Here is a 25,065-nt window from a genome sequence, read left to right on the forward strand (position 1 = left end):
GAGATGGGAAACTCTGCGTCATCAAATTGTCTCAGGGACGGAACACCCATCAGAGCCCTGGGGGAGAGAAGAGACACGGGGTGGCTGCCAATTTTGCTGACCTATGCTGCTGACTTTCCAGCAGCCCCCGACTCCTGTGGCCAGCTGAGCCCAGGTCCAAGCTGCCCCCTGCACAGGGCTTGTTCCCTGGAGGGCTATAAGCCACAGCATCCCCTCCAAGACAGCCAGTCCTGTGAACCTGCTCAATCCCTCACTATTCCTTGGGGCCTGCCCTGGGAGAAGGGAGAGTTCCCTGGACCCCTTCTTGGGACTTGCGGTGACAGGGGTGTGGCTCACTTGCTCAAATCCCTTGTGTGAGGGGAAGCATGCAAGCAAGTGGGTGCTGGGGCCGGGGCAAGCGCTTTTGGGCTCTGGCCCTACAGTACCGTCTAGGGATGTGTTACAATTAATGCTCTTTTAGCAGTTGCCATCCACTGATGGCTAAGTGTTAACCAACTCAGTGGACAGTGAGGGTGACAGCCTTTTACACCCCGCCCTCTTGGTACCTGGGTCCTTGTCTGGCATCCAGGAAGAATCAGGTCACACGGACTTGAAGGATGGTGAATGCAGAGGTTTTATTGAGTGATGGAGGTGGCTCTTAGTGGGGTGGGGAGCTGGAAAGGGGATGGAGTGGGAAGGTACTCTTCCAGATGGCTGAACTCTTCTCCAACTGTCCAGCTGCCTCTTCCACATTCAGACACTTCTTCTCTTCTCTCCTTCTCTGCCATGCTGCTCTGCTCCTCTGCCAGTGGAGTTTGGGGTTTTTATGGGTATAGGATGGGGGGCATGGTGGGCCAGGGTGGTTTTGGCAAAAGCAACACTCAGGTGGGAAAACAGGAATGTGAAGTTCTCATTTAGGGCCGTGGGCCCAGGCTTGTGGGTGGGGCTTTTGCCAGAGAACTGTCCTCCTCTACCCAGTATTTCCCTGCCTCCTGTCCATATCACCTGCACCAAGAACCTCACTGGGTGGGAGCCAATCCAGAGCCAGAGAAATGACTTGACACTTGGCCTCAGGCAGACCCAGGCTTGAATCCTGGCCCTGCCTCTGATGAGCAGGGTGACCTGAACTGTCTCAGGTTGCCTCGCTGACTCTGCTTTCCCATCTGGAACATGGGAATAGCAACACATCAGCCACTCAGTGCAGTGTTGAGGCTGGAACAGGCGGGGCACACTGTGAGCTCCATTTCCTTTTGCCTCCACCCAGCAATTATGTCTGCTGGGGAGAAGAGGAGAAATAAGGATCACACCCTGCCCTCTATCAGTCAGTCAACAACCATTTATTAAACACCTACTATGTGTCAGGCACTTGACAGAGAAATGAAATAACACAAGCAACTCTTATAGCTATACCCTATAATAAATGTTATAGAAGCAGGAGGCGGGTAGAGGTGGAAGAGAACCTCCTGCTTGCAGGGGGATATCAGTCAGAGAAACAGAACCAATAGGAGACACAGATTAAGAGATGTATTGCAAGGAATTGGCTTATGTGATTGTAGGGATGACTAGGCAAGTCAGAAGTCACTTGGGAATGCCAGAACACTCAGCCTTGGACCGAAGCTCCTGCCCGCAAGCCGAATTTCTTCTTCTTCCAGGAAACCTCAGATCTGCTCTAAGTCCTTTCAGCTGATTGACTCAGGCCCATGCCGGGAGTTGAGGACAAGCTTCCTTAGTGAAAGCCAGCTGGCTGTGGGCTGTCACCACACAGACAAACTGCTTCACCCCGACACCAAGATTAGCTTGAAATGGAATAACTGGGGCCTGTCATCCAGCCAGGTGGACCCACAGACTCACCGCAGCAGAGCACCTAGAGGCGGCCACGGAGGGTTAGTGACAGAGCAGAATCAGGCAGGGCACCCGGGCAGGGGGCAGACCCAGCAAAGGCTCCTAGGGCGGATTGTAGAAGAGGTCTTTGGAGATCAGGGAGTACAGCAACGTGGCTGTGGCACTATTTAAATTAAATTAAATTGAAAATTAAATTAAATTAAAAAGGATTGGTGGCTCACGCCTGTAATCCCAGCACTTTGGGAGGCCGAGGCGGGCGGATCATGAGGTCAGGAGATCAAGACCATCCTGGCTAACACGGTGAAACCCTGTCTCTACTAAAAATACAAAAAAAAAAAAAAATTAGCCAGGCGTGGTGGCGGGCGTCTGTAGTACCAACTACTCGGGAGGCTGAGGCAGGAGAAGGTGTGAACCCGGGAGGCAGATCTTGCAGTGAGCCGAGATCATGCCACTGCACTCCAGCCTGGGCTACAGAGCGAGACTCCGTCTCAAAAAAAAAAAAAAAAAAATTAAAAAGGATTGGAATAAAGGAATGGTTTAGTAAACAAAAATAAACAAATGCAATGCCTTTTTTGAAGGCGTCGTTACTACAGCCATGATGGAGCAACACGGATACATTCCCATGACAGGAGGTTTCATGTAAAACCACGGTGACAGAACACAGTTGGATGTGGCATACATAAACAGCTGTGCCCAGGGATGGAACTCTGGGAGATTTTCCCATTAGTTTTAAATGCTCTTTCATGTAGTTATTCTTTTATTTTTATTTTTTTGAGACGGAGTCTCGCTCTGTCGCCCAGGCTGGAGTGCAACGGTGCAATCTCGGCTCACTGCAACCTCTGCCTCCTGGGTTCAAGTGATTCTCCCGCCTCAGCCCGCCGAGTAGCTGGGATTATAGGCGCCCGCCAACACACCCAGCTAATTTTTATATTTTTAGTAGAGACGGGGCTTAATATTAGTTTTAAATGCTCTTTGCTGTCGTTTTTTGTTTTTTTTTTTTTTTAGATGGAGTCTCGCTCCGTCACCTAGGTTGGAGTGCAACGGTGGGATCTCAGCTCGCTGCAACCTCTGCCTCCCGGTTCAAGCGATTCTCCTGCCTCAGCCCCCCAAGTAGCTGGGATTATAGGCACCCACCATCATGCCCAGCTAATTTTTGTATTTTTGTAGAAGTGAGGTTTCACCATGTTGGCCAGGCTTGTCTTGAACTTCTGACCTCAGGTGATCCACCTGCCTTGGCCTCCCAAAGTGCTGGGATTACAGGCATGAGCCACAGCACCCAGCCTAGTTATTTATTTATTTATTTTTTTAAAGAGAGAGATGTTATTTTTTTTTTAAGGGGAATGAGTGGCATTAGGATGTCAAATGAAATTGCTTATTTATTAAAACTGAAAAACCCAGTTTGGGGAAAGAAACGAAACACACTGAGCAGAATAATCTAACCACAGTGAACAGGAAAAAAAGCCAAGAATAAAGTAAGTTCCGGGGTATCCAAGGGCGAGCAAAGCCAGGCCGGCAGGCCTCCTCCTCCCTTGCAGAAAGCAGGATGGATGAGGGGGTCTGCTTCTCCAGGCTCCCTCCTGTCCCCACTGAAAGTGTTTCCAGAACATTCCAGGCCCATAAAGTGTCCAAATGCTGGAAGGACTCACATGTATATGTCTGGGATTGAATCAAATCTTCTGACTCAATTCTCTTTGGGAGTTCTGAGAATGGAGGTCACTTCCCAGAACCCCGTCCTCCCCCTACAGACAGCTTTGGCCTTCTTTTCAGGGAAGAAAAGAAAAGGGACTCTTGGAAACCCTGCTGAGGGCCACGCAGCTCCGGCTGTTGAGGCTCATATGGTTTATGAGGCGCCATCACCCCCTTCCGCCACCCCCTGCCTGCTGTGGCCTGAGGCTTACCTTCGTGACTGCCCTAAAAACAGCATCCAGACTCAGTAACCACGTCAATCAGCTTTTAGAGGAAAACATTTATTCTGGGGAGGTGTCAGGGAAAGGATTCAGGAGATCTTGGTTCTTTCTAGCTCTGGCCTTGACATCGACTTGCTGGGTGGTCTGAAGGATTTCACTTATTTACAGAGCGAATATTGTTCAAGAGTTTGGGATGTGCAAAACTCAGCTGCAGGCGTGATGCAGGGTGGGAAGATGAGCAAGGCAGGGTCCTCCTCTCCAAGTACAGCGAATATGGTGGGACAGATGCACATGCACTTTATGCACGCATGCACGCACACCATGTGCTCAGCTGCCACTGAGAGGAGATAGGAGATGCAGAGGGAGAGGGAGAACAGCCGCCCTCTGACTAAGGATGGAGCCCAGCTGTCTCAAGAGCTCTCCTGGATGGACAGACTGGTGGCGTCCCAGCAAAATCCCCCATCTCTCCATCCAGCTGTGTAATGAATGACTGGCAACCTCAGCTGGCCTGTGAGCAGGAGATCTGGCCAGGTGGAAGGGAATCCCTGACACCCCACAGCCCCTGGTGTAGCTAAAGCAGACGGGCCTCCTGGGCTGGTGCAGGAAGAACAGCTTATGTTCTCGAACACATTGACCACGTGCTCCATGCATCTGACACACACGGACTCGTCTACTCCACACAGCACCCTAGGAGATGGGGCTGTTTAAAATACCAATCCCCACTGTATAGTTGAAAAAACTGAGGTGCAATGAGGTTAAATAACGAGCTCTAGAGAGGAGGACTCAATTCACAGTCAGCTTCCAGAGCCCATCGGCCTAACCGCCAGGCTGGCTTCCCGTCCGTAATGCACGTTTCCAGCTAGAGGCTTTCCGGCTGGGTTTCCCACACTTAGCCATTTACATTCACGTTCACAGTTTTTGCCATATCCATGTCACCTGTACAACCATTTCTTTAGTAGTGACTTACTTTTGAACTGCAACTTCATGTCACCAATTTAAATGGAAAATGAGTATCATTTATCATAAAAAAGATGATAACTGTACAAAATAAAAGCAATAGAATGTAAACAATGCTATTAAAGCCTGGGTAGATTCGGGGACCAGCCAAGGCTCTGAACCTGCTCAGTCTGTTGAAAAAGGAGATTACGCACATAGAAAGGCGTTGAAGACGCACGGACACCACGCTGAGACGTTCTTGTTGGCCTAATCAGGAGGAATGACTAGATTATTCAATTCAAGGTTATTTACCAGCCAAACTACTTCCCTTGCTGGGAAATGCTTCCCAGCTCTAACATGCAGTCAGAAAATACGGGACACAAGTTGACATCCGAAGGAAAAATATCTTTTCCTTCTCCACTTCCGAGTTCTTGGTTGGGGGCCCTGAAACAAAAAACAGATGAACAAGAGAAAAGTGAACAAATTAATTTAATGTAAGTTTAATGTGACATGGGAACCTTCAAAAGGAAATGAAGTGATTAAGCCTGAGTGCCTTTTTATTTTTTTGAGACAGAGTCTCACTCTATCGCCCAGGCTGGAGTGCAGTGGTGCGATACGGCTCACTGCAGCCTCGATCTCCCTGGGCTCAGCTGATCCTCCCACCTCAGCCTCCCAGGTAGTTAGGACCAGGACTACAGGTGTGTGCCACCACGCCCACCTAATTTTTTTGTACTCTTTGTAGACACAGTCTCGGCTGTGTTGGCCAGGCTGGTCTCCCACTCCTGGGCTCAAGCGATCCGCCTGCCTCAGCCTCCCAAAGTGCTGGGGTCACAGGCATGAACCACTGTGCCCGGCCTGAGTGTTTCCATTAGATGTGATGAAGAGTGGAGAATCGTGGGGCTGTGGTGGGACCAGGGGGCACGAGCGAAGTACAGAGAACTGGGGAAACAGCAAGGCCTGTCGGGGCTCCTCTCAGTGTCCCCAGTGCTCGGAGTGGACGGTGCCCCTTTCCTCTGGCTGTGGAGTCTGGTGTCCTGCTTCAGGGAACAATCACATAGTCCTTCTGCGCCTGCTGTTTCTTGGATTCTTTCCACTTAAAATATTCAACTTGCGAAGCTGCCACATTTTGGGGTAGCATGCCCTGAACCCCATCATTGGCTACAAGGTCTCGGGCCCCACATGAGGCACACTTGGCCCTTGAGACAGTGACACTATGTATTTCGTGGAGGCCACTGCTTCAAAGGCCCTAAGGTGTGGATTCCTGGGAAAACAAAACAGGCTGTCTCCAAGGCTCAAGTGGAATTGATTCCTAACAGCGCCAGGCCCACGGTGTCTGTGTGAGTAAATGAAGAAGTGTTTTTACAGTAAGTCTTCTTGGATAGAATTCTGAGGGAGAGAGAGAATGAGTGAATCAGAATGTTGGATGTTCCCTCTACGGCATCTGTTTAAAAAATCAGGGGAAAAACCCAGGAACAGAGTCATCGCCTGTCCCCAGCTCTGAGGATCAGCGTCTGTGAGGGGCATGAGTCCACCCTCCTAGCTCTGTAGACAAGGAAACTGTGGTCCAGAGAGATGGAGATCCCACAGACAACGGCCCACCTGGAGCACCCCCTCCCCGCCTGACTTTATATTCCCAGGATGCGTTCATCAGGGTCTCAGTAAAAAAAAAGAGGGCACATTCCAATTGGGTAATAGGAAGAGGATGTTAATGAAGCGTTTCTTTACAGTGCTGTAGGCAGCATATTGGGGTTCTGCGAAGAGCAGGCAGCACCCTGGGTGCCTCAGGCCTGGTGCGGCAAAGCCTCAGCACCCTCCCTACCTCCTTCCCCCCTCGCAATCAGGCCCCTGATAAAAGCAGTGAACTCTGCTCCAGGCCTGGCCAGCATAAAGGCCCCCAAGAGAGGAGCCAACAACACCCCATCCTCCCTCTCACCCTCCCTCAGGCTCCTGCTGGGGCTCCCACTGTCCAAACCCAAAGAGAAGCCGGAAGGCAAAGAGCCCCATGGTACCCGTCAGGGCTCCCGAGCAGGGGCCACAGAGGAGAAGCCAGGAGGTGACCTGGAGCAGGACACAGCAGCTCCCTGACAGGGATCCTCACCCAGGGCACGCCTCTAGAGCAGATGGAGAAAACAACTCAGTAGACTTCAGACTCCCAAATTCTCCCAGTTCCTTAACCCGCCTGCCCTCTGGACTTCGGGAGAAAGTTGAGAGGGAAAGCCCTCAACTTTGTTTTGAAAATGAGAGCAATGTTTACAGCCACTAGCAAGCAATTAGGATCCAGCTGGGCTGATGTGGCCAGATCTGGGGACACCCAGCCAGGTAGATGCACAACAGACCCATAATGGAGGTCAGCGAGGAAACGCTGGACACGTCCCCCATGACTGAGCTGTGAGGACCTGAATTATCTGTGCGGCGGTCACTGTCGTGTAGAAATGGAAGCTGTACATGCAGGCTGAGGTTTCTCAGCTGGACAGTTCAGCCCGAGTGAGCCCCAAGAGGACAGGGGAGGCTGGTCTTCATTCTTCCCCTCTGAATCACCAGCACATGATAGACCGTCAATAATTTGTTAAATGCTTTTAAAAATGAATGCTTTAAGCCGGGTGCAGTGGCTCACATCTGTAATCCCAACACTTTGGGAGGCCGAGGCGGGTGGATTGTTTGAGGTCAGGAGTTCGAGACCAACCTGGCCAACATGGCAAAACCTCATCTCTACCAAAAATACAAAAATTAGCCAGGCATGGTGGCAGGCACCTGTGATCCCAGCTACTCAGGAGGCTGAGACAGGAGAATCGCTTGAACCCAGGAGGCAGAGGTTGCAGTGAGCCAAGATTACGCCATTGTACTCCAGCCTGGGCGACAGAGCGAGACTCCGTCTCAAAAAAAAAAAAAAAAAAAATTACGCTTCAAACACATGATCTCTCACCACTGTTGAATTTTCTTTCTATGAGCCCAGGAGGGCCTCTCAGAGAGGAAAGCTCCTAGGTCTTCCTTTCCCTCTGAAAACTCCCTGCCTTGAAGGATCAGAAGGACTGTGCTGCTCGTTGCATCCTTTGCAAGTTCCAAACCCTGATCCCAGCTGTGCTTAGGGGTTCCTGCAAACCTTTTCCGGGTGTTAATTACCTCCCACTTCATTTCCTGTTTACCAACTCAGCTTTTTGTTTTAATGTGTTTGAATTCCCTGATCTCCACCTCCCAACTGAATTAGGGTTGCTGGGCTTCTGGAAACCCAGGTGCCGGGTGTTGCAGCGTGGCTGAAAGCTGGGATGTGGCAGATCCGTGGCTACATTCATGCACACACACACACCCACATACCCACACATGCACACACACACACACCTGCACTCACACACATGCACATGCATAGACCACAGCTTTCCACACCCTTCCTAGACAGGGGTCACTTGGTATCCTGGAGAGAGTGTGAAGTCTGGAATGGAAAGAGGGGGGATTAAGCCCCACCTCTAGCCATGGGACTGAGACAAGTCACCCCCACCCATCTGCGCCTTGTTTCCTCCTCTGTGAGGCAAGCACAGAGCCCATGCCTCCCTCCCTGGATGGGAGTGATGTGAAACTTGAAGAGGGGTAGAGACAAGGGTCGTCAATGGAAGCCCCTTGGGCAAAAAGGCCCTTTCAACTAGGGGCACAGAGGAGGCCCTGGGCTGAGAACTTGACAGCACCTTGTATTGGTAACCAGCCCAAGGGACTGGAAATACTCAGATGTGTCTGTCTCCCTTATTAGGTTCAAAGTCCCTCAAGACCCTGTCTCCATCACAGTGCTCCAGTCCAGACCTCTCCTCTGAGCTCCAGACCCTGCTGGACCCAACAGCCATCCCCATCCCCACCTGCCTGGAATTCTCCAAAGAACCTCCCCTTTAACAGTTCCAGCCTTTAATAGTTCCAGTCTAAACACATGACCTTTCTCCTCTAAATCAGCCCCCCATCTCTGCCTTTGCAGGAGATGGAAGCCATGACACCTGCCTCGCCCCTGTCCTCACACCATCCATGTCCAATCAAGCACTAGGCATGTCAGGTTTACCCTCTAAACTCCTCTGGAATCCAGTCTCTCAGTCTCCATCATCCCAGGTCGAAGCTAATGGGCTAACTGGTCCTTGCTTCCACTCTACCCCCACTGCAATCCTGACTTCCTGAGCAGCAGCCAGGGCCTAATCCATATTCACACCAAGCGCCTTCCTGACTGAGATATCCTCCTGCACCATCATCCCTCCACCCTGTTTAGTTCTGCTCACCCTCAGTGTTCTCATCAATAATCCACTCGCCCTCACAGGTGCGTTTGGGACCCCATGTTCTATGCTCTCACAGGACCTTTTGCTTGATTTTTCACTGTACTTAGGTCAGTTTGCAGTTATTAAGTGACTGAGCAATGTCTGGCTTCTCCAGTAGACTGTCAGCTCCTAGCCATTGTATCCCTAGCACCGCTGTGTGGGAGCACTTCACAAACGTCCATTGAGTCAGGGACTCAGCAGTCTCCATTTCTCCTCCCTGCTGGAGAATGCGTGTATTTTGCAGTCCCCAGCCCCTGTGCCATCTAACCATCTTTTCTTCTCTGTTCAGCCCAGGTGTGGCCTCACTCACATCCCACTCTGAGTCCAAATGTTCTCTCCCTGGAAGATACCAATGTTTCTGTCTGTTCGTGAGGACTCCGTGCCCACCACGGCCTCTTTCAGGTGAGTCAAAGGGATTCCTCAGTTCACTAGTTAGGGGAGGTGGGCAGACACCCTGGAGGACTCCCTGGAAAGCTCAACTCTCATGCCCCGGACAACAGTTGAAGGAACCAGTGATGTTAAGCCCAAAGACAAAACCTCTCAGGTGTCCAAGTCCCTGTAGGCCTGTTGGGAGCAGAGGGAATGTTCTGTGGAACTAGAGGAAGAGGGGCTCAGGGAGGAGCAGGGCACATTCCTGGCTGTCATATGTGATCTATCCCAGATGAACTTGGAAGTGAAGGGAAGAGAGGTAAACATTAAAGTAAATAGCCAGTGGATCAGACAGCAATGTGCCAGATTGCCTTGGAGACAAAATATTTCCAACACATGGCTGACATTTGGTGGGAGATCAGAACACCCTAAAGAGAGAATTTAAGGGGAGGGGGAGGAGGACCTGAGCCAGAGTAGAAGCAGAGGATGGGGAGATCTGTTCTTGGGGACAGCATTTGCAAGAAACAAGGCTGAGGGGTCCACTCCAACCTCTCCACCCTGCTGCAGGTGCTGCCTATGATGAAGATGAGCAGATGGCCATCTCAGCTGGGGCCACAGTGCACTGGACCTATAGTTTCCAATTCCACACTCACCAGGCATCTTTCTGATGATCCGATGGCTTCTCAGAGCCAGGGATGGGCCAGGATCCATCCCCTTGGCTACTGTCTTGCTGAGAAATTAATAAGCAGCATCTGGTGCTATACTTTGGTCTCTAGTGAGTTAGCTCATGAAAGATGATAGATTCTCCAAGCCAGGGGTATGCAGGAAATGGGTTTTCTGTAGCTACAGAAATGGGGTTGAGGGTTGGACTACCCAGGGGAAGTCTTACCTTCAGAGGACTCTGGAAAGGAGGCTGCAAGTTTTCATGGGTCAAGAATTCAGAGCCCAGTAGAGACAGCTTATCTCTGTTCCAAGATGTCTGGGGCCTTGGTTGGAAGATTCAAAGGCTAGGAAACCAGGAGCCACCAAAAGCGTAACTGGGGCCAGAGGATCCACTTTCAAGGTGGCAAGTTGGTTCCCCCCATGTGGCTGCTTGAGTATCCTCACATGGCGGCTCACATCCTTCCAAGTAAGCAATGCAAGAGGCCAAGAAAGATGCTGCAAAGCATGTTATGACCTAGCCTCAGAAATCACACACCATCCCTGCCACCATTAGTAAGAAGTCCAGCCCACGTCCAGGAGAAGAGGAAGCAGATTCCTCCTTTTGAAAGGAAGAATATCAAGTAATTCGGGGGGCATATGAAAGCCACCACGCACCACAGGGATCTTTTTAGAGCATACTTCTTATACCATCACTGTAGTTCCTTAAGACTCAGGGGCAAAGCCTCACTTCCTTAGCACCCAGTGAAGACCACGCTTACTCCCTCACTCAACCTCTTGCTACTTCCCACCTCTCCTGTCCAACATCTAGTGCCACTTTCCAGAACATACCAACAGCTTCCCCAGTTCTGTGCCTCTGCTCAGGCTGTTCCCCCTGCCTGGTCCACTTGTCCTCCTTCTTGTCCCGTCAAAATGTTTCTTATCCTTCAAGACCCAGCTCTAGAGTCACCTCCAACCCCTTACCCACCAGCCCCCTCTCCAAGTCTGTGTCCCACAACCCCCCTGCTCCCTCCAGGGCACCCTCCACCCTCTGGGCCACAGTTGTCAGGAGTCAGGCAGGGCAGGGGCCGGGTGGTGTCTTCTTTGTGTTCTTGCACTCAGGGCAGAGCTCAGCACAGAGCAGACGCTCAAAAAACATTTAAAGGATAAAAGCATTGATTTGTGGGTCCCCCAGTCTGGCTCCAGGATGCCAGCCAGCTGCTCCTAGAAGCAAACGGACTTTTCCTGGGAAATCCCAGAGGTGATGATCAGTATCTCTCCCGTGACTTGTAGTTCAGCTCTTCCTCCATGAGCCTGACTATCAGTGGACCTCCCAGAAAGAGCCCCTTTTCCTTCTCTCACCCACAGCACAGGGCACTGGGAAAATGCCCAATGAGTCCTGCTCTCTGGGTTGTGCTTTGGACTTTTCAGTGTGTCTTCGCATCCACTCTTCAACTTGAATGTTGCAACAGCCATGAAAAAAGAAATGCAAAGCGATTCAGGATGAGAGCAATACCCTACTCCAAAGAAGGCAAAATAGAAGCTCAGAGAGGTCAAGCAATTTGCCCAAGACCACACAGCTAGGAGTGGAACTCATGGCTGTCCAAGCCCCATGCCTCTGCTGAAGGTAGAGATGAATTACAGCAACAAGTCTAGAAAGGTGCCTGCCCTATGGTCTGTGAGTCTTGCCTAAGAATGAAAGAGGAGCCAGTGGGTTAAAGATGAGGTCACCAACAAACGGTGGTGTTGGAGTTTACCACTGGTTATTTTAGTGGGTTTGCAAGAATTGTTAATTACTAATGTTTATTGAGCCTAGTGCAGTGCTTGGGGCATTTTGCACATTGTCTCTGATCCCTATCACAACCCTGAGAGGTAGTTTTTTTAACTCCCATTTTACAGGTGAGGTCATTGTGGTTCAAGGACATTAAGTAACTTCCCCAGCGTCACACGGCTTATAAGTAAGGCAGCCAGGATATGAACCCAGTAGGACTATCTGGCTGCAAAGTCCCCACCCTCCCTCGCCATCTGTATCCTCCAATCATCTTCAGTGCTTTGCTGATAGAAGGTACAGAAATACGATGCCACAGACTGTCCAGGAAGACAGAAACTAGGCAGATGGGCTGGCCATGGTCTCCAAGCCAGACTGGAACCTCCAGGTCTGGAATGATATCATTTTTCTCTTTTAATAAATTAACTCACCCACCACACGGCTTTGAGAGGCTGAAAGGTGACCAACTCCCTTGGGAGGGCCCCGGTTGATAAGGAAGGAATGTAAATCCTCCCATCACGGAAGCTTCAAGGAGGTCAAGGGTCCAACACTTGAGATTGTTAGTGCTGTTGGTGGATACTGGCCAAGGAAATATCCCAGTGGAGCCTCGAGATGAAGAACATGAGGACCCCGCTTAGATCCAAGGATCAGAGGGGGCTCTGTAAGACCCAGGGGAGTCAGGTGCACTGGAGCGCGGGCTGCAGAAAACAGCCTGAGCTCCACCTCGGCTTCTCCTTGTCCTGGCTGGTTGTCTTTAACCCCTGTCTCCTTCTGCACCAGTTTTTGTCCTTCCCTTGTGACCCTGAGGGGTAACAGCCTCTTTTCCACTTTCTTTCAGCACCGACATGCTCAATGTCACCTTGCAAGGGCCCACTCTTAACGGGACATTTGCCCAGAGCAAATGCCCCCAAGTGGAGTGGCTGGGCTGGCTCAACACCATCCAGCCCCCCTTCCTCTGGGTGCTGTTCGTGCTGGCCACCCTAGAGAACATCTTTGTCCTCAGCGTCTTCTGCCTGCACAAGAGCAGCTGCACGGTGGCAGAGATCTACCTGGGGAACCTGGCCGCAGCAGACCTGATCCTGGCCTGCGGGCTGCCCTTCTGGGCCATCACCATCTCCAACAACTTCGACTGGCTCTTTGGGGAGACGCTCTGCCGCGTGGTGAATGCCATTATCTCCATGAACCTGTACAGCAGCATCTGTTTCCTGATGCTGGTGAGCATCGACCGCTACCTGGCCCTGGTGAAAACCATGTCCATGGGCCGGATGCGCGGCGTGCGCTGGGCCAAGCTCTACAGCTTGGTGATCTGGGGGTGTACGCTGCTCCTGAGCTCACCCATGCTGGTGTTCCGGACCATGAAGGAGTACAGCGATGAGGGCCACAACGTCACCGCTTGTGTCATCAGCTACCCATCCCTCATCTGGGAAGTGTTCACCAACATGCTCCTGAATGTCGTGGGCTTCCTGCTGCCCCTGAGTGTCATCACCTTCTGCACGATGCAGATCATGCAGGTGCTTCGGAACAACGAGATGCAGAAGTTCAAGGAGATCCAGACGGAGAGGAGGGCCACGGTGCTAGTCCTGGTTGTGCTACTGCTATTCATCATCTGCTGGCTGCCCTTCCAGATCAGCACCTTCCTGGATACGCTGCATCGCCTTGGCATCCTCTCCAGCTGCCAGGATGAGCGCATCATCGATGTAATCACACAGATCGCCTCCTTCATGGCCTACAGCAACAGCTGCCTCAACCCACTGGTGTACGTGATCGTGGGCAAGCGCTTCCGAAAGAAGTCTTGGGAGGTGTACCAGGGAGTGTGCCAGAAAGGGGGCTGCAGGTCAGAACCCATTCAGATGGAGAACTCCATGGGCACACTGCGGACCTCCATCTCCGTGGAACGCCAGATTCACAAACTGCAGGACTGGGCAGGGAGCAGACAGTGAGCAAACGCCAGCAGGGCTGCTGTGAATTTGTGTAAGGATTGAGGGACAGTTGCTTTTCAGCATGGGCCCAGGAATGCCAAGGAGACATCTATGCACGACCTTGGGAAATGAGTTGATGTCTCCAGTAAAACACCGGAGAGTAATTCCTGCCCTGCCCAATTTTGCAGGGAGCATGGCTGTGAGGATGGGGTGAACTCATGCACAGCCAAGGACTCCAAAAACACAACAGCATTACTGTTCTTATTTGCTGCCACACCTGAGCCAGCCTGCTCCTTCCCAGGAGTGGAGGAGGCCTGGGGGCAGGGAGAGGAGTGACTGAGCTTCCCTCCCGTGTGTTGTCCGTCCCTGCCCCAGCAAGACAACTTAGATCTCCAGGAGAACCGCCATCCAGCTTTGGTGCAATGGCTGAGTGCACAAGTGAATTGTTGCCCTGGGTTTCTTTAACCTATTCAGCTAGAACTTTGAAGGACAATTTCTTGCATTAATAAAGGTTAAGCCCTGAGGGGTCCCTGATAACAACCTGGAGACCAGGATTTTATGGCTCCCCTCACTGATGGACAAGGAGGTCTGTGCCAAAGAAGAATCCAATAAGCACATATTGAGCACTTGCTGTATATGCAGTATTGAGCACTGTAGGCAAGAGGGAAGAAAGAGAAGGAGCCATCTCCATCTTGAAGGAACTCAAAGACTCAAGTGGGAACGACTGGGCACTGCCACCACCAGAAAGCTGTTCGACGAGACGGTCGAGCAGGGTGCTGTGGGTGATATGGACAGCAGAAGGGGGAGACCAAGGTTCCAGCTCAACCAATAACTATTGCACAACCACCTGTCCCTGCCTCAGTTCCCTCTTCTGTAACATGAAGTCGTTGTGAGGATTAAAGGCAGTAACAGGTATAAAAGTACTTAGAAAAGCAAAGGGTGCTATGTACATGTGAGGCATTATTATGCAGACGTAACTGGGATATGTTTACTATAAGGAAAAGACACTGAGGTTTAGAAATAGCTCCGTGGAGCAGAATCAGTATTGGGAGCTGGTGGCGGTGTGAAGCACCAGTGTCTGGCACACAGTAGGTGTTCATTGGCTCCCTTCCACCTGTCATTCCCACCACCCTGAGGCCCCCACCGCCACACACACATGAGCATTTGGAGAGAAGGCCATGTCTTCAAAGTTTGATTTGTGATGAGGCAGAGGAAGATATTTCTAATCAGTCTTGCCCAGAGGATCACAGTGCTGAGACCCCCCACCACCAGCCGGTACCTGGGAAGGGGGAGAGTGCAGGCCTGCTCAGGGACTGTTCCTGTCTCAGCAACCAAGGGATTGTTCCTGTCAATCAATGGTTTATTGGAAGGTGGCCCAGTATGAGCCCTAGAAGAGTGTGAAAAGGAATGGCAATGGTGTTCACCATCGGCAGTGCCAGGGCAGCACTCATTCACTTGATAAGTGAATATTTATTAGCTGGTTGGAGAGCTAGAACCTGGAGAACTAGAACCTGGAGGGCTAGAACCTGGAGAGGCTAGAACCTAGAAGGGCTAGAACCTGGAGGGGCTAGAACCTAGAGAAGCTAAAACCCGAGCTAGAAGCTGGAGGACTAGAACCTGGAGGGCTGGAATCTGGAGAGCTAGAACCTGGAGGGCTAGAATCTGGAGGGTTAGAACCTGGAGGGCTAGAACCCGGAGAGCTAGAACCTAGAAGGGCTAGAACCTGGAGGGCTGGAATCTGGAGAGCTAGAACCTGGAGGGCTAGAACCTGGAGGGCTAGAACCTAGAAGGGCTAGAACCTGGAGGGCTACAACCTGGCAGGCTAGAACCTAGAAGGGCTAGAATCTGGAGAGCCAGAACCTGGAAGGGCTAGAACCTGTAGAGCTAGAACCCAGCAGGCTAGAACCTGGCAAGCTAGAACCTGGAGGGAATGAACCTGGAGGGCTAGAACCTGGAGAATGAGAAAAATTTACATGGCAAAGAGCCCATAAATCCTGACCAATCCAACTCTGAATTTTAAAGCAAAAGCGTCAAAAAAAAGATTCCCTCCTTACCCCCAACCCACTCTTTTTTCCCACCACCCACTCTCCTCTGCCTCAATAAGTATCTGGAGAAAGAAAACAGGTGAAAGAAGAAGTAAAAACCATTTAGTATTAGTATTAGAATGAAGTCAAACTGTGCCACACATGGTGAATGAAAAAAAAAAAAGGCTGTGTTTTGTCACACAGGGCAGTCATTCAGCAGCAGAGCACGTGATGGTCTGAGACTCTCTTAGGAGCAGAGCTCTGCCGCAACGGCCATGTGGGGATCCACACCTGGTCTGAGGAGCAACTGAGTCTGTGGGAGAAGAGCGGCCCTATGCATGGTGTAGATGCCCTGATAAAGAACATCTGCCCTGTGAAAGACTCAATGAGCTGTTATGTTGTAAACAGGAAGCATTTCACATCCAAACGAGAAAATCATGTAAACATGTGTCTTTTCTGTAGAGCATAATAAATGGATGAGGTTTTTGCATAGCTCTAGCATTTGTTACAACTCCCGAAACCCCCAAGTTTGGTCCCTGGGGTACCGCCTTGCACACTCAGAAGCCTTTGGGAAGGGGTGCTATTCATTTCTGCTCAATCTGTTAACAGGCGTCTGGCATGTAGATCAGTAGTCTCCAAGCTTTTGTGATTGTATATTCCTATAGGAAAAAAAGAATTGATTACGCATACCCAGTATGTATACTTATTAATCTGTATGAAGATGTACATTCTAAAATATAATCAACCAGTAGAAATTTAAGAAAGAAGATGTAAAAAAAAATATTAACAGTGCTTGAATATTTCCTTCCATCTTACATTTCTGCAGGGATAACTCATTACCAAGTTCCCACTACATGAATGTGAGACCCTCATGAGGCCTAGAATCATAGGCGCAGCAGCAATTCAATCATTTATTCATGCAATATAGACTTACTGAGTGCCTACCACTTGACTTCCCTTCAAATCAGGAGTATCTTCTACAATATCCTGATGAAAAGCCACTTGTTTCATACTCCCAGTGATGGGGAATTCATTATCCATTCCACTTTGGGATCCCTTCATTATTCATGTATTCATTCCTCCACTCATTTATTAAACAAAACTTGCCTAGTCTGTCTCCATAAATGCCCCTCCTCCATCCATGCATCCATCCATCCATGCCAGAAACCTGGGGCTCATCGCTCAACGTACCCTCTCCTTCATCTGTTCCATCTAGTGGGTCAGCACCTCTTTTATTTTTTTCTAACTTTTATTTTGAGTTCAGGGGTACACGTGCAGGTTTGTTACATAGGTAAACTTGGGTCATGGGGGTTTGTTGTACAGATTATTTCATCACCCAAGCATTAAGCCTACTACCCATTAGTTATTTTTCCTGCTCCTCTCCCTCTTCCCAACCCCCACCCTCCACTAGGCCCCAGTGTCTGTTGTTCCCTTCTTTGTGTTCATGTGTTCTCATCATTTAGCTCCCACTTACAAATGAGAACATGTGGTATTTGGTTTTCTGTTCTTGGGTTAGTTTGCTAAGAATAATGGCCTCCGGCTCCATCCATGTTCCCGCAGAGGACATGATCTCATTCTTTTTTATGGCTGCATAGTATTCCATGGTTGTACATGTACCACATTTTCTTTACCCAGTCTATAATTGATGGGCATTTACATTGATTCCATGCCTTTGCCATTGTGAATAGTGCTGCAATGAGCATTCATGTGCATGTGTATTTATGATAGAATGATTTATATTCCTTTGGGTATATACCCAGTAATAGGATCAGCACCTCTTTTAGATTCTACTCACTAAGTGTTTCCTAAATCTATGTTTCCTTCTATGTCCAACCATCGTCTGTCATGGGTGCCTCCAATACTAACTACTACCATCTCCCAATTCTTATTCTTCACTCTGCAGCCAACATGGTCTTTTAAGAATGCAAATACATTCATGGGGAGGCTATAAACATAGAGAACTGTGTTCAGGAGCCAAGACTTTAGGATTAGGTAGACCTGGATTCCACTTGTGGTTCAGCCTTGGGCTCTTATTTGCTGTGTAGTCTTGGGTACCTCAGTTATCCTTTCTGAGTCAACATTTCCTTGTCTGCAAAATGGGGATAATAATGGTATCTACCTCATAAAATTGTTAATAGGATTAATGTATGAAATCATCTAGCACAGTGCCTGGTACATAGTTGGCACTGAACATGTACTAGCTTTGATGATGATGATGATGATGATGATGATGGTGTTGGCAGTGAGTGTGATGGGGGCATCCTCCAAGGGAAACCCTTCCATAGTGTCCCACCCCTCTTGCGATAAGGTTCTACAGCTGTAACATGGCTTGCAAGACCCTTCATGATCTGGTCCCTGTCTTGTTTCTATGTCTCCCTCTCTCTGCTCCAGGCTCATTCTCTACCCTCCAGCCATTTGGACACAAGAACCTAGACAGATCCCAGAAGATATTTCATTCTGCCTCCAGTGCCCACTCTTCCCACCCAGCCTGCACCCCCTCACTAAGTGCCCTGAACTTGGAGGAAGTTGTCCACAAGTGCCTAAGGGAGCTCACTCATCCAGGGAATTTTGTTCACAGATGCCTGCATTACTCAAGGGAATCTGCAATCCAGGGGAAACCACATGCCTGGAAACCTGAGCAGGGCTCTTAGCAGGCAAAAAAAGAAAAAAAAAATGCTGGGAGAGCCTCCCCAGCGAGGCAACAGGAGCAGCCCCTCAACTCCTGACCCTCTCTGGCTCCAGCAAGCTGGCGCAATGAGAAGAAGCCCAGGTGGGCTCAGGAGATCAGGCAAGGGGCCTAGCTCCTGAGTCTTCCCTGGCCACAGAGGGGTGAGAATAGGATGCAGAGATGCAAACTGGACACCAGATGACCTCATGGGAATTCATGCTAGTGCTGGAGCCTCTTGAGCACAGCCTTCATGACTCAGAGGGGGAGTGTCTCCATTTTGTACACCCCAGCCATGTGCTGCATTATCTCCTTGTTACCCAATTCCTGACCCTTACGTAGCTCTGATCCTTCACCAAGGATGAGGGTGGGGAGCAGGGATGAGCAAGAGAGGTCATGATTTGGCAATAGCAATGGCTGAAAGTTTAATCGTTTGTTCATGAGAGTTTTATTTTGGTTTTAGTTTTTTATTTTGTTTTGCTGGCTGAGGCAAAATAGTCCCAGGTCAAAGGGACCCCATCAAAATACTTCATGCTCACAACCACTCTGGGAGTTTGCATGATCACTGGTTCATGGTATGGAAACTGGGGCCCAGAGAGGGAAGTAACTTTCCAAGGCCATGCAGTTCTTAAGGAGGGTGCTCTGGAAATTCTCTCTGTTCTTGGGGTGTTCATGCCTTAACAAACCGAGGATACAAATTCTGTCACAGGAAAAGTCCTCGAAGTGCCTTCTTGCATGACGAGCTTATGACCCAGGGCTTGGGCTATTTCTGCCACAATAAAAGCTTTGCATCTCATAGGCCTTGTGCATACTTGCTTCCTGCAGATCACCTTCCCAGAGCTGGTGGATGTAATTCACATGCCGTACAGTTTACCCACTTCAGCTTTTACTTAATAACCAATTCATGCAACCATCACTACTGTCTAATTCCAGAACACTTTCATCATCCCCCAAGAAATTGCATATTCATTAACAGTCACGTCCCATTCTCCCTTCCTCATGGCTTTGGGCAACCACTAATCTTTCTGTCTCTAGATTTACCTGTTGTGAAAGAAGCCAGGCACATGTTGTAGGATGCTGTCTCTGTAGAGCCTATAACACATGCCTTTTGTGTCTAGCTCCTTTTACCTCCTTACACTGAGCTAGAATGTTTAATTGTTGGGGGAGAATTTTGGGGACCAGTCCATGGGTTCCCTACCATGCCACTTGTGTGATCTCAGCAAGCCACTTTACTCATCTTCCCTCCCACCACCTTTGGCCTTAGTTTGCTCGTCTGTCAAATGGAGAGATAATAAGTCATGACTCTAACAGGCTTCTGGCATGTAGATCAGTGGTCTCCAAGGACTGCCTTATGTGATGTTGATGCTGTCCTCTATAGTTTACGAAGGCCCCAGCACCAACAGTACAGGGGCTTGGAGGCAGGTTCCTGGTTCACATCTTACCTCTGCCACTTCCCAGCTGTGGGAGTTTGAAGAAGGTCAGTGAATTTCTCTGAGTGTCTCTTTTCTCATCTACTAAATGAAGATCCAAGTATTGTGAAGATTCAGTGAGATAAAGATGTTGTGATGAGTTGAAGAGTATCCCTCCACCCCAATTCATGTCCACGTGGAACTTCAGAATATGACCTTATTTGGGAATAGGGTCTTTGCAGAAGTAGTTAAATTAAGATGAGGTTACACAGGTTGAGCATTCCTAATCCAAAAATCTGAAATCACAAATGCCCCCAAATCCACAACTTTTTGAGCACTGACATGATGCTCAAAGGACATGTTATTGGAACATTTTAGATTTTGGATTTCTGGATTAAGGATGGTCAGCTAGTATGTATTCTGCAAATATTCCAAAATCCAAAAACATTCAAAATGCAAAACACAAAACCTTCTGGTCCCAAGCATTTCTGGATAAGGGATCCCCAACCTGTACTGGACTAAGGTGACCCTTAAATCCAATAACTGGTGTCTTTATAAGAAGAGGAGAAAAACACACAGAGACACAGAGAGAGATGGAGGCAGAGACTGGAGCGATGCTTCCACAAGCCAAGAAATGTGAAGGATTGCCCAGAATCACCAGAAGGGAGGAAGAAGCAAGGAGTGGCTTCTCCTTCAGACCCTCCAGGAGGAACCAACACTGCCAGCACCTTGATTTTGGACTTCTGGCCTCCAGAACTGTGAGAGGACAAATGTTCATTGTTTAGGCCACTTAGGTTTTGATACTTTGTATGGCGCCCTGAGCAAATGGATACAGGTATTTTAGTCTTTTTGAGCACATGCTCACCATCCAGTTGCCCATTAAGGTACCTGCAGGCCCCTTCTCTCAACAATGAGAGGGCACACTGGATGTTTTTCTCAGGTCTTTTTAGGGTTAGAGATACTTGTTCGTGCAGATTTCCTAAGAAATAATACGAAATGCCATCTTACTGAATTATAGAGGATTTTTTTCAAATGGAAGATACTGAGGCCTTTCCCATATTGCGGGCCAGCCCAAGCCCCCAGAGTGTGAGTCATGGGCCCCGGGTGCTGAGTGTAAATGCCCATCCTTGCGGACCTAGGACCTGGGATCTGCTGATTCTTTCTTCCTTCCCCAGAACCAAAAGGCAGGCCAATTCAAAGAGTCTCAGACCAGGATTCAAATAAATAAATAAATGGCCTCAGAGCCCAGCTCCCAGCTTCCAGACAGCCCAGCCACCAACCCCACCCAGGTGGGAGGCTACTTATAGACAACCCTGAAAGATGGTCAAAGATGGGGTTCTGAGACTCTCTGGATGCCTCCCTTCATGCTGAGTCACCCTTTGCCGTCTACTCAGCCGGCGAACAATGAGTGTCTGTTTCCTCTCTTCAGTTCTGGCCAAGACAGAGCACAGTGTGTGTGGGCCCTCCTCATAATGACACTACCATCGTCTTGTGCAACAGTAAAATGATAAAATCAGGAACAGTTACTGTGGGGTGCCTACCAAAGGCCAGTTGCATCACCACATTATTCCATGCGATTACCAAATTCTACAACATGCTCCACTTTACAGACCGAGGCTCTGGAAGGTGGAATTGAAAATGGTCCAGATTCTCCAATTGCACACAAAAAATGTGTTGCTTTCTACCATAATTTCCCATTAAATTGTCTCTTTCACAAAAAAAAAAAAGAAGAAGAAGAGGAAGAAGAAAATAGTCCAGATTCACCTTCTCAGCAGTGACGGAGCTAGGGTGTCAACCCTGCTGAGGCAGCTCCACACCGTACACCTGCCTGCCTGGACTTCCAAATCAGACCTTAAGGACCAGGGACGGGACTTGTTTTTGCAGTCAGATTTGCTCACTGTCTCCCTGACCTCCCTAAGTACAGTAGTCCCCCCCTTTATCCATGGTTTCAATTACCTGTGGCCAATACAGGTCTGAAAATATTAAATGGAAAATTCCAGAAAAAAGCAATTAATACGTTTTAAATTATGCACCAGTCTGAGCAGTGTGATGAAACCTTGCCCCGTCCTGCTTTGTTCCACCTGGGACATGAGTTGTCCCTTTGTCCAATGTACCCATGCTATATAAGCTACCCACCATTACTGTATAGCAAAAAGCATAGTGTTATAAGGTTTGGTACTATCTGCAGTTTCAGGCATCCACTGCGGGTCTTGAAACATTTTCCCCACGCCTAAGGGGGAACTGCTGTACAGAGCCTCATTCCTTTCTGTTTTGAAGACCACTGGATCCTGTTCTGTTTCTTCATAGAACTCACAATCACGATCCTGTACAGGCTTCTCTATTAGTCTGTCTCTATCCCAAGTCTGTAGCCCCCATGAGGGCTGGGACAGTCAAGAATGACCCCAAGTCTTCAAGAAAAGTTATGGTTATCTTCAGCAATTTCAGTTCCCCTATACTCAGAGTTCTGCAGCTCACAGAAGCAATTTCAGTTTCCCTGGATCCGGAGTTTTGCATCCCCATCATGGGGACCAATATGATTTATATGAAACATAAATGCTCACAGCATCAACTTTATAATACAGTAATCCAATTCCATCTCTTTAAAACATCATAAAGGAACTACTGGTTTCTAAGGAAAACATCTTATTCCATACCCCCATTCTTTGCTGTACACATGGCTTAATTAGGCATCTAGGCTGATTGAAAAATGATGAAAGAGCTTTTCCATATGGCACTTGCTGCTAGATTAAGAAAGAAGGTCATAATACTGAGAAAAGATGCATCAACATGTACATATTCATCTTATCCTGGGAACATCTATACAGCATGATACTGACATTTCCCACACAGTTATTTGATCCTCACAGCAACTCTCAGAAGCAGGCAGGACCAGAGCATTCCAGGACCACCGGCCCGGCTCTCTTCTGGAAGCCCTTCAGGTGGGCTCCACCTGCCGTGAGCATTTATCTTTAGAATAGATCATGTAGTTAGAGCTATAAAACTCCAAGTACAGGGAAATGGAAATTGCTTCCGTGAGCTGCAAAACTTTATGCACCTGCTCTCTCAAAGCACCCTTACTCTGGGCTGAAACTATCATTCAATTCTCTTCCCTGAACCAAACCAAGAGCTGCACAGGGCCTGCTGGAGGGTAGGGGATATGGGATATTCATGGATAGCGTGAGTAAGTGGGATGTGGGGCTTGAACCTGGGCTTTCTGACCCCAAGTTCCAAGTAAGCCTTCCACAAAGGCTTATGAACATGTGTGCGTTATAATACAAATGCTCGTCCCCCCACCTGCGATGGTTTTCTCAGCTTGCTTGCCTTCCAAACTCCTATTCAGCCCTGAAAACCTAGTTTAAATAATCCTCTGCCATGAATTCTTCCCCAACTCTGCATAATAGTCGAGGTTCTCTAGAGAAACATAACCAACAGAAAATAGATAAATATAGATAGATTTGTTATACGGAATTGATCTATGCAATTATGGAGGCTGAGAAGTCCCACCATCTGCTGTCTGCAAGCTGGAGACCCAGGAGGACCAGTGATGTAGTTCCAGTGGGATTGTGAAGGCCAGAGACCCAGGATGGCCAGTGAGAAGGTGGGAGAAGACAGATGTCCCAGCTTGAAAACAGCCAGGCAGAGAGAACCAATTCTCCCTTGCTGCTCCTTTTGGTTGTATTCAGGCCTCCGACAGGTTGGATGCCACCCACCATGTCAGGGAAGACAATCTGCCTTACTCAGTCTACCAATTCAAACATTAATCATTCAAATTAACCTAGGAAGGTTAAACTCGCTCACGGCCCCCCCAGAAACCATGTTTAACCAAATATCTGGGCACCCTATGGCCCAGTCAGCATGACACATAAATTACCCAGCCCACTCCACCTCGAGCAGAACTCATTTTTTTCAAACCTCACACTCAGATACAGCCTCAGAACTTCATTGCCACTCTGCTTTCTACAACATGTTGTCACTGGATGTCAGCTTGTCCCTGTCCTCAGCCATCCCAAGAGCTCCTTAAGTGGGCAGGGAGTGGGCTGTGTTCGTCTATGCACCCCCTGTGCCCACACAGGGCCTGGCCCCCACAAGGGGTTTGGCACATGTTTGTTGACATAAGACAAGCTATTGCTATTATATACTTATTTGTAATACATAGTTATGAATACACTCAGCAAATATTTGAGCACCTGCTACTTATCAGCCCTGTTGTACAAGTTGAGAAGATGAACCTAATCAAAAGAGATAAATCCGTTGCCTGGTGGAGCAGGTGGCAATAGGGCTGTGAAGAGCAGTGGAGCAGGCCAAGAGGAGGAGAGGTTATTTCAGGAAAGGTCTCTCTGACAAGGGAGGATTGGTGAGGACCAGAAGGACCTGGGGGAGCAAGCGTGGGGCTCTCAATGGGAAGGTGCTCCGTGTAGGGGAACGGACAGTGCAAAGGCCCTGAGGTGGGGGAGGAGGTGGTACATTCAAAACAGAGAGGAAAGGCTGGGCGTAGTGGGGAGTGCCTGTAATCCCAGCATTTTGGGAGGCCGAGGTGGGAGGATGGCTTGGGCCCCCAGGAATTTGAGACCAGCCTAGGCGACATAGTGAGACCTTGTGTCAAAAAACAAAAAACACAGCTCGAGGAAGCCAGGGCAGCCAGGCACCATGAGACGAGTGCTCTGGGAGGCAGCTGGGTCTGTGCATGTGCCCTGGGAGACAGCTGGGTTTGCGCGTGTGCCCTGGAAGGCAGCTGGGTCTGCGCATGTGCTCTGGGAGACAGCTGGGTCTGCGCATGTGCTCTGGGAGACAGCTGGGTCTGCGCATGTGCAACCTTGCCGCTGTAAGGTCTCTGTTTTCCTGGGCCTGAGACAGCAACAGAGGAGTTCGAGAAGAGACGTGAGACGGCCTGGCTTCGGCTTTAGGAGACAGAGAAATGCAGCTGATTTTCCTGGTACAAGCCCCTTCTGAGAGCATGTGCACTCCTGGGATTCTCGAGGCTCCCTAAGGAGGAAGGTCTCGTGATCCCCTGCTCTGCCTGGGCGAGAAGGCCTTCATCTCCCAAAGCAGGGCCACACAAGGGCGGGGAGGAACCCCTGGCCCAGTGGAGCTTTATCTGCTAAGTGCGCACCTTCCCACCCCAGAGCCAGCACCCAGGACCCTTCACTTCTGGGCTGGCTGCCAGGCCATGGCAGCACCTGGAGCTGCCTGAATGCCCAGGACGTGCTCATGTCCACCCTGTCATCCTGTAGATCTCCAAGTGTTTGTGCTTTGCTAAATGTATATTTGGGATTTTCTGCTTACCTCCCCCCTTACACTTAGACACCGTCTGTTCACCCCATCGAT

General features: G+C 49.4%; 1 protein-coding gene across 5 annotated transcripts in view; it reads left to right on the plus strand.

Moving 5' to 3' along the window:
• The window catches only part of BDKRB2 (bradykinin receptor B2), a 40,481-nt gene extending 24,325 nt beyond the window's left edge, over positions 1-16,156 (plus strand). Inside the window, exons 2-4 of one of the 5 annotated variants that reach the window (XR_001709318.3) lie at positions 9,237-9,349; positions 12,562-14,554; positions 15,871-16,156. Coding sequence is in view for 3 of the 5 variants with exons in the window: in XM_522944.7 (XP_522944.1) it covers positions 9,276-9,349; positions 12,562-13,663 (1,176 nt within the window). In the remaining 2 variants the exon portion in view is untranslated. Of the gene's footprint in view, positions 1-9,236; positions 9,350-9,883; positions 11,583-12,561 lie in introns of all 5 variants that reach the window. The other 4 variants (XR_010151027.1, XM_063793115.1, XM_522944.7 and 1 more) reach the window with 4 other exon arrangements.
• Positions 16,157-25,065: the final 8,909 nt, after the last annotated feature.

The sequence above is a fragment of the Pan troglodytes genome, chromosome 15 (genome assembly GCF_028858775.2).
Source record: "Pan troglodytes isolate AG18354 chromosome 15, NHGRI_mPanTro3-v2.0_pri, whole genome shotgun sequence".
NCBI classification, from domain to species: Eukaryota; Metazoa; Chordata; class Mammalia; order Primates; family Hominidae; genus Pan; species Pan troglodytes.